Source organism: Oryzias latipes, chromosome 6, assembly GCF_053564925.1.
Source record: "Oryzias latipes strain Hd-rR chromosome 6, Olatipes_Hd-rR_3.1".
In the NCBI taxonomy this organism is placed as follows: Eukaryota; Metazoa; Chordata; class Actinopteri; order Beloniformes; family Adrianichthyidae; genus Oryzias; species Oryzias latipes.
In genome coordinates, this window is record NC_136242.1 from 11,021,991 (window position 1) to 11,031,712 (window position 9,722).

The window sequence follows — 9,722 nt, forward strand, 5'->3', positions numbered from 1 at the left end:
ACTTAATTCCTTTGGAAATTCGTCTGACACGGCAGCTTCACAACATGGCTGCTCCCTCAAACGTTTAATATATAATATATTTTTAATGAATGAGTCTTTTGTGACATTTCTAAGCGATACAAACTTATTTGACATAAAAATACACCTTTGTGAATGGACAAGACGTTTTTATCATACTTTGTTAACAGAGAGCTGCTGTTTTTATTTTTTTTGTATTGGTGATGACTTATGAACATGAACCACAACAGATAATATTTATTTACATTTTAAAGGGGACAAAAAAACTACACGTATTTATGCCTTTCCCCCTAAAATCCCTATTACTATTTTTAATTTAAAGAAATAACCACTTGTGTATTTAAAAATGATAAATATAGATTTTTTTATATTGGTTAAATTTGTTTCCCTAAAGTTTGGATTTCTATTTTTAAGTAAAAAGTATCGTTTCAATGAGGTTTGAAGTGCTCTATTTATCCTTTAAAGACTGGTCGTTTTCTTCAAATCTGGCCTTACATGATGTTTTTAACATGTTCACACAGAAAGGTTTTTGAATTCTTAAAAAAATGTGTAAATTGTTACCACATAGGTATGTAAGCTATATGAGCTTTTGTGAGTGTTACATGTTAATTATTGCAGGTTATGGGAAGCATTCAAGCATCTTAAGTCAGTGAGAAAATGACAAAATACCACGTTGACTTGATTTATTCAAATCATAAAGAACACAGGTTTCAGTGACAGATAACTGCTTTACCATCCCGTCTCTGCTGACGCTCACAGCATCTCCTCATCAGCTCAGTCATCTCCTGCTCCAGCTCCGTCTGAAGACTTTTGACCCGCCTCACTTCAGTTAGCTGTTGGAATCTGATCTTGTTCTTCACCTCTTCTCTTCTGGATGAGACGGATCATCTCAGTGAAGATCTTCTCACTCTCCTCCACGTTTTGATCCACAGATTCAATGGCGGCCTCCACCTGCTGCTGAAGCAGGTTGGTTCGCCATTACCATCCTCTCAGTCTGGATCTGGAAATCCCACAGGATGTTTGCCCTTTCATTCTCTACGACCTTCGGGGGTGTTTCCCATTTTGACCTTGGGGTTTCCAGTCCATATTCTGCACACATATTCCAGCCACTTGATTGTGGCGCTCCACGTATGCTTTACCTGCCAGCATCTTACACCCTGCAGATACAATACACAAATGGAAATGGACACTATCTATATATATATATATTTCCATTTGTGCATAATGTAATACTGTAACCCCTGTTATGCATAATAAAAATAGCATAGAAAATGTAATGTAACCCCTGTTCACCTCACCACTACCTATGGTACTATGAAAAAGGTTTTGAAAAGACACAGACACTTAACTGAACAAAGTTTCTGTGTATGAAGTCCTTGGAGACAACTATTGTTGTAATATTGGGCTATATAAATAAAACTGAATTGGTGTGAAGGTACCAAGGTGTGAACTTAACTTTTGGTTTTATGGAAGTACATTAAACCCAACTAGAAAAGTTTTTCTAATGCCAAAACAAAGAAAAAATAAAAACAACCAGAACATTAATCCAAATGTGAAACCTTTATTCCAGATTTCATTTTGTTTTTTTATTACAAAACACCCAACAGTGATGAGTCAAGTGTGTGTTTGGAATGATTGTGTGTGAATGAACCCGGAGCGGCGTCACGGCCGTTGATCTGCTGTATACAGATGGCAGCCATGGATGCTGAATGACTGGCAGCTCCTCCCACCGGGCCGCGGAGCCGACTGCTCAGTCCGGCCCAAACAAACCCCTGGAACCCCGTTCCCCCTCCAGCCCCCCATGTTTCCTGCAGCTGCGCTTTATTCTTTAGCAACTGCAAAAGGTTTCTCCACCTCAATTTTGCCGCAGTCGTGGATGATCACATCTTTGAGCGGCTTATCGCGGCCGTCTGTTTTTGTGCTCTCAATCTTCTGCACCACGTCCTGAAAGACACAAGAGTCCGTCAACAAAGATGCTCAGAAATGGACAGCAAAAAAAAAAAAAAAACCCACAACAACGTAAACTTCTGTTTTTGTAAGGAACATTTCTGTTCTCCATATCTAGTTTATTTGGTGTTGTAAAAAGCATTTATCCATTAAAAAAACAAACAATAAATTTGGACATAAACATTCCTGGTATTTTTGATTCAGAGCTGAAACTTGAGGAAATCCTCGGCAGGAAAGTTCCTGTCTGGTCTCTACTGAACACTCGATTAAAGACCCACTCTGATTAAAATAGTGTTTTTGGTGTTTTTAACATGTTGTTGTGGTATTTTTCTGATGATGAGGACATACGCTAACAAAATTAAGCTCTGACTGCGTTTCTGAGCATTTCTTTTTTCAAACTGTCTTGACTAAAGAGCCGATGAAAAAACAAAGAGTTTGAATAGAACTTCTCTGTGACATTGAAAATACGCTGGGCAGGTTTTGTTGCACCAGTAACATTAGTTTGGGGAGGGGGGGTGGTGAGGGTCTGCAAGTTAGCGGGGGAGCATGTAAACATAGAGCTCTCAGCCACAGGGAAGGGGGCTGGGTTGCTTCACAGTAACAGTCCCGCCCACAACTCAGGTGAATTTCTAATGAACTCCTGCCGCTCTGCAGAAACTATGTCCTAGAAAATGACAGCTTTTTACATTTTGCCTAAAACCGCTTGAGCAGAGTTAAAAGAGCACTGGGGACGCTTTTACCATGGATCAAAAGACGACCGGAGTGGGTATTTAAAGATGCTGCAGACTTGCTTCCACATTGACGGTGGAGCCGACAGGAAACTATCGTGCGGTTTGTCGATTCCACGGGCATAAATGTAGAGTATTGAGTAAAGAAAAGGCCGGGACACCCACCATGCCCTCCAGGACCTTTCCGAAGACCACGTGTTTGCCGTCCAGCCAAGGAGTCTGGACTGTGGTGATGAAGAACTGGGAGCCGTTAGTGTCTTTGCCGGCGTTGGCCATGCTGAGCCAGCCAGCCCCGTAGTGCTTCAGCTTGAAGTTCTCATCAGGGAAACGGTCTCCATAGATGCTCTTGCCTTTAAAATGCATTAGGACAAAAAAAAAAAAAAAAAAAACTTTTACTTTTTTAAACAAATTCTCAACTTTTGGCAAAAATTGGAAGTGATTGATTTCAACCAATCCAAACAAAAAAAGTCCAAACGAAGACAAATGAGAGAGATATACATCTATACAGACAAATCAAACTCAAGACGATGAAATAAATACCGTATTTTCTGGACTATAAGTCGCCCTTTTTTTCATAGTTCGGCAAGGGGTGCGACTTATACTCCGCAGCGACTTATATTAGAAATAAATTGAAATAAATACATTGTTAACCCTCCTGTTATGTTCATTTGTGAGGAACAGAGATGATGTTCCTGGGTCAATTTGATGTATGAGGTATGCTAAGTGTTAAGAGTATGTTAAGTGACTCAGAGAATCAGAAAACCTTTTTTTACAGTAAGATCTTGAAGGCTAACAACATAATATTCTATTTTCCAATGATTTCATAGATTCAGAAATGCAATAAAAGTGAAAACTGTTTCTACAAATACAGGATGAAAACAGAGTATTAGTTGGCTAATGATGCTTCATGAAAGGAATAAATAAATAAATATGAGAAAAAATTACTGTGAAATTATGAGATAAACAGGCTGCTATGATTGTGTCATATAAGGTTGTGCAAGTTATTAGTTCTTGGTCTCAGATTTTGTCAAATAGATTTCCTGTCAAAATGCGACTTATAGTCCAGTGCGACTTATCTGTGTTTTTTCTACTTTATAATGCATTTTTGGGCTGGTGCAACTTATACTCCGGAGTGACTTATACTCCGGAAAGTACGGTACATAAAAAAGTAAATGATATATAAATCTAAGTGTAAATTATGCCTCTATCATAACTATTAAACATAAAAACATTACACATTGAGTCCATAACATGTTGTCAAAACAGTTTCAATCAATTGCTTGAAAAGGAGCAAAAGTAAATATTCTGACCCCCATGATGCTTCACTTTACTGTTTTTTTTTTTCTTTCCTATATATCAGCCTCCGGTTCATAGCTTCTAATTAAAGACATTGCATTATTCCAGAAGTTATAACTTATCAGAGTTCCAGTTTCAACATTTTATCATAGTATGAATTATCATTAACATTGTTGTTGTTAAATAGTCACAGCTGCACCAGCTTCCAGATGGCGGTGATGTTTAGTGAAAGGTCCATATTCTGGAAATCCTTCATGGAGGCTCCAGGGTTAGTATTCCTCCCTCTGCCGTCAAACAGACCGCCTTTCTTTTGGTTTCACAGAGTTTTTGAAGTTTCAAGCTGTTTGCAGTTGACTTTTGGAGATGGTGAACATCTCAGCTGCCGAACATTTTTCATGAACTCGTATTGGTAACACTTTATATTAAGATTCCTTAACAAGCTTTGTTAACGCATTAACAAGCATTATAATAGACTTTTTAGGGTGTTGTACAATAAGTCTAATAAGGTTTATTAAATTACTTATTTAACACATTTACAAGCATTACTATTAGAATGTTTTCAAGATGCTAATGATGCATTTATTGAAATTATAGGTGCCTAACAAATGTGTCAGTGTTAATAAGCCTAATAAGATTAATTAACAACCTTTATTAACAAATTAAGAAGCATTATTATTGTTGTTTGAGGTTCTAGTACGGCATTAAAGACCAACCGGTACAGAATCAAAGATGGGCGGGGCTTTTTTGTCACCTGTGTGAAAGCTTAGAGAAAGTCTAAGAGACCATTCGATTGGCTGAAAGCGAGCATGCATGTTTTGCTGATGAGTTTAATTGACGGATTCATTAGCCAATAGTAAATTAGTTGACCTGCCAATCTTTGATTCTGTACTGGTCGGTCGTTAGCGTGTTAGCTTTAGCATGGCTCCTGTCGGTTTATTCCTTCGGTCTTCAAACATTACTGGCTTTTGCAACTTTCCAGAGGATTTGGAAGCAAGGCAACAGTGGTTGACTGCAGTTGTTATTGAATGCAGAGAATTGTCTCCTGGTGATTGGATTCGCAATGAATGTTTCACTCAGGATAGATGCTAATACTTTATCATTATTAGCTATGATGCTTACGTCACCCAACACCGGTCCTTATGTTTTTATTTATTTTTAAATTATTATCATTAAATTAATATACATCTTATACAGAAAGATTTGTGTATGTTTAGTCTGTTTTAATGTTATAAAGTTCTTTTTACAAGCTTTATGCATTGTGGTAAAAACCTTCCTCACTTTAGATGAGGTGCTGCAAAACAATTAATAAACTGTTAAAAAAGTTAATTAATACATTTGTTAAGCTTATCAGCAGTTTAGTAATATGGATTTAGAAGACAATGGTCTGACTTCAGATGTTAATGAATCTTATTAACACTTTCAGGTATTTGCAAGACATCTAGAATGCTAATAAATATCTTACTAGCATCTGACACATTAATACAGCCTTTTAATTCGTTAAGTTAATGAAACTTATTAGGCTTATTAACACTTAGGCTTGTATGAGGCATCTATAATGCTAATAAATATCTTACTAGAAACCCAAACAATAATAATATTTCTTAATTTGTTAACAAAGGTTGATAAATATTATTAAGCTTATTAACACTGACACATTTGTTAGGCACCAATGTCAATAAATGCATCATTAGGATCTTAAAAACATCCTAATTATAATGCTTGTAAATGTGTTAACTAAGTAATTTAATAAACCTTTTTAGACTTATTATTCTTACTAACACCCTAAAAATTCTATTATAATGCTTGGTAATGCATTAACAAAGCTTGCTGAGGAATCTACCTATAAAGTGTTTTTTATTAGAACAAAATACTGTTTTTAATTTGCTCACACTTCTGTGACCAAACACTTCTCATAGTCTGTCATGTTGTTGGTAAGAATAACCATGGCCAGCTCTGGTGGTTCGTTCAGTTTGATCAAAATTTACACAGTTTCTTATATGAGTACTCTGGATATACATTGATTTGATTCTTGAAAAGTCTGGCTTTTCTGGCAATTTCTATATTTTTCTAACTAGTAAAATCTTTTTACTTTACTTGTAGAGGATATCACTGAAACAGCACGATTCTTTAAAAATAAAAGATGGAAATACAAAGTTCCAAATTGTCAGTCTGTGGTGGTTTTACCTCCTGTGCCGTCTCCCCTGGTGAAGTCTCCTCCTTGGATCATGAACTGCTTGATGACTCTGTGGAATTTGCTGCCTTTGTAGCCAAATCCTTTCTATGTAAACAGAGTAAATACAGCTAAGTAAACAAAATCTGAAAGGTCAACAACTTTATCCCCAAATTGAAATTACTTTTTGCTTGTCAGTTTTTACTCTGACCATCTTTTGATCCATTGGAAAATTCAGTCCTAGTCTTTTTTTTAATTATAATTATGCAGTTTTAAGGCAAAATAATAAAAAGACAAAGTACACCACTTTTGCTAAAAGCTTTGTTTGCATGCCCTTCCACTAGCTTACAGTCCCTCACACTCAAAATCTGGCATTACCAGTGCAACAAAAATGGCAAGCAATATTGGAACTATCCAGCTTTAAAGCTTTGATCCAGATTCCAGCTCAGACAAGGAAAACAAAGATGTACCTGAATCTATTTGTCTGTATGTGGAGGCATCAGAATGGAGCGAAGCAGGAAGCTTGCTACTGCTCCTGAACAGTTTAAATGAAGAAATACTCAGAATAGCTATTTTAAGCTAATTCTTTTTATATATATTTGTCGTCCGTCGTCAGAAAAATGCTACAAGAACACGTTCTAACACCAGAAACATATCTTTAATCAGAGTGGGTCTTTAAACAAAGCCCTTCTAATGAATTATGGGTACTTCTATTTCATTATGAGAACTGTACAGCGGTGCAGTGGTTAACAGCAAGAAGGCCCCAGTTCAAGTCCTGGCTGGGGGACCAGACACCAACGGGGGACTTTTCTGTGTGGAGTTTGCGTGTTCATGCATGTTTTTTTTTCCTCCTGGGACTCCTAGGTGTGAATGCGAGTGTGTGATTTGTGGCCCGCATCAGACTGGTGACCTGACCACGGTGTACCATGCCTTTGCCAACGAGTGGCCGGGCGGGATAGGCTCCAGCAGCACCAGGTTTAAAAGATGAATATGAGAGATTTATCCATTTCTCACCTCTCCTGTTGCTAGGGCAACAAAGTTGTCAACTGTTTTGGGAACAGTCTTCCCGAACAACCCAATGACAACTCTTCCAACATCTTCATCTCCAATCCTGATGTCAAAGAAGACCTACAAAAAAAGAAAAAAGAAAAAAAGCACCCAAGTGCAGAGTTAGTGGGGACAGAACTGCATTATTACAATAGAAAAGTTCGCCTTTGACAGATGTATTATACATGAAGTTAATACACCAGGCAGTAACAACTGCAGCTGAAGCACTCATGCATGAACAATTGTGCAAATATTACACAAGTACAGTCCAAGTCTGCATGTTAACTCAGTTTGTAATTTGTAGCTGCAGACGTGGCCGTGCAGACAGCTGAGCGCAGAAATCCATGTTTATTTAATAACAACTGACTGGATGTTAAGAAAACGAAGATAAACTAAGACAGTTCGCTTTTGCACAAAGCCTTTTCTTGTTCGGCTGGGTCCTGATCTGACAGGATGGACCAGCGAGCTAAAGTCTTTTAATCCAACATTAGCTAGCTAGCTAGCTAGCATTAGCCGCGTTTTAGCAAAGCTCGAAGGCCAAACTGTTGTGACGTGGCTTTGCAGCTGCCGGTCAGCGCACAGGGAAAGCTTTGCTTTGCTTTTTTCCACTCGTTTGAACGTGAACTAGCTACACGCTCGGTTCCGGCAGTCTCATACCTTTGCTGTGACTTTTGGGCCCTTCTTCTTCTCGTCGGCGGATGAACCATTCGGGAATGCTAGAAAAATCAAAGATCCCACGATGACAGTGACCGCCACAAAGAACTTCATCCTCCTCTCGCAGCGTCCAACCATCAACAAGAAGAAAAAGAGCTGCCCGAGGACGGCCTGGGAGTCGCTGGAGGTTTTTATATGACCGGGGGGGAAAGGAAGGAGCGCGGGGGTATCCGGGGTGGGGACTACAACCTCCAGAATCCGCGCGGCGCACCCTCGCGGACTTGGACGCGGGGCTACGGGGCTGGTGAGGGACGGACAAAAAAGTGATTGGCTGACGTGGTAAAATTCTTCAGCCAATCAGATGCAGACGCGTGACATGGTTCTCTGACGGGCGTTTCAACAGTGGAAATGTGACTTTTACAGTGTCTCGTGTTACGCTGTGCAAGTTTTGACAAATAAAATTCCACATGTAAACAAAAGAACAATAGTTTTGCCTTTTTTCAGTTTAAAATTAATTGCCGTTTTTTTCAAGCAATATATTTCAAGCAAAGAAAACATCCTTCAGAAGACTAAAAGTATATCTATCTGTCTCTCTCTCTCTATCTATATATAGATATTGATATATAGATATAGATATATAGATATACTAATAAATAAATGAGTAAATAATGGCATGTACATGATGCCATTATAATTACTCTCAATCATAAATGTTGTGAGTTAATGTGTTGTGTTGTGACCCCTCTGGGCCACCGTAACATTGTAACAAACAATTAAATCTATTAAATGTGAAGTTTGTCAAAAAGAAGAGTTGGATTATTTGCTTGAAAATGAGTGAAGCAATTTGAAAAACTGTAAAAGTCACCCCTGTTTTTCTTAAATGGAAAAAGAAGGCCTTTCTTGTCATGGTAAAAATAAATCAGTGAGCACCTCTCCTTTGCCAAGACAATCCATGCCACCTCACAGGTGTGCCATATCAAGATGTCAGCATGATTATTGCACAGGTTTGCCTTAGACTGGCCATAAGAAAAGGTCACTCTGAAATCTTCAGTTATATCACACAGCAGAATGCCACAGATGTCCCAAGTTTTGAGGGAGCGTGCAATTGGCATGCTGATAGCAGGAATGTCCACCACAGCTGTTGCTAGGGAATTGAATATCAATTTCTCCACCATAAGCCGTCTCCAAAGGCGTTTCCGAGAATTTGGCAGCACATTCAACCGGCCTCACAACCGCAGACCACGTTTAACCACACCAGCCCAAGACCTCCACATCCAGCATGTCCACCTCCAAGATCGTCTGAGACCAGCCACTCGGACAGCTGCTGAAACAATCGGTTTGCATAACCACAGAATTTCTGCACAAACTGTCAGAAACCGTCTCAGGGAAGCTCATCTGCATGCTCGTTGTCCTCATCGAGCTCTCAACCTCACTCCAGTTCGTCGTCGTAACCGACTTGAATGGGCAAATGCTCACATGTGATGGCGTCTGGCACGTTGGAGAGGTGTTCTCTTCACAGATGATTCCCGGTTTACACTGTTCAGGGCAGATGGCAGACAGCGTGTGTGGCGTCGTGTGGGTGAGCGGTTTTCTGATGTCGATGTTGTGGATCGAGTAGCCCATGGTGGTGGTGGGGTTATGGTATGGGCAGGCATACTGTATGTAATGGGCGAAGAACACAGTTCTTGCATGGCCAGCATACTCACTGGACATGTCACCCATTGAGGATGTTTGGGATGCTCTGGATCAGCGTATACGACAGCGTATTCCAGTTCCTGCCAATGTCCAGCAACTTCGCACAGCCATTGAAGAAGAGTGGACCAACATTCCACAGGCCACAATAGACACCCTGATCAACTCTA

The 9,722-nt window shown here is 39.3% G+C and overlaps 1 protein-coding gene across 1 annotated transcript; it reads right to left on the reverse strand.

Annotated features, from left to right (window-relative positions):
- Window positions 1–1,563: 1,563 nt before the first annotated feature.
- On the reverse strand, window positions 1,564–8,171 carry ppib (peptidylprolyl isomerase B (cyclophilin B)). Its single transcript, XM_023955620.2, has 5 exons — window positions 7,864–8,171; window positions 7,174–7,287; window positions 6,174–6,267; window positions 2,859–3,043; window positions 1,564–1,962 (listed from the first exon to the last, which is right to left on the reverse strand). The coding sequence occupies exons 1-5, from the start codon at window positions 7,996–7,998 to the stop codon at window positions 1,840–1,842; spliced, it is 651 nt and encodes a 216-aa protein (XP_023811388.1). The 5' UTR covers window positions 7,999–8,171; the 3' UTR covers window positions 1,564–1,839.
- Window positions 8,172–9,722: the final 1,551 nt, after the last annotated feature.

Coding starts and splice junctions, on each gene's coding strand:
- ppib (XM_023955620.2), bottom strand. CDS start 7,998: ATGGTTGGACGCTGCGAGAGGAGGATGAAGTTCTTTGTGGCGGTCACT. Junction 7,288..7,863: donor GCCCAAAAGTCACAGCAAAG/GTATGAGACTGC, acceptor CTTTTTTTGTAG/GTCTTCTTTGACATCAGGAT. Junction 6,268..7,173: donor TTGCCCTAGCAACAGGAGAG/GTGAGAAATGGA, acceptor CTGTTTACATAG/AAAGGATTTGGCTACAAAGG.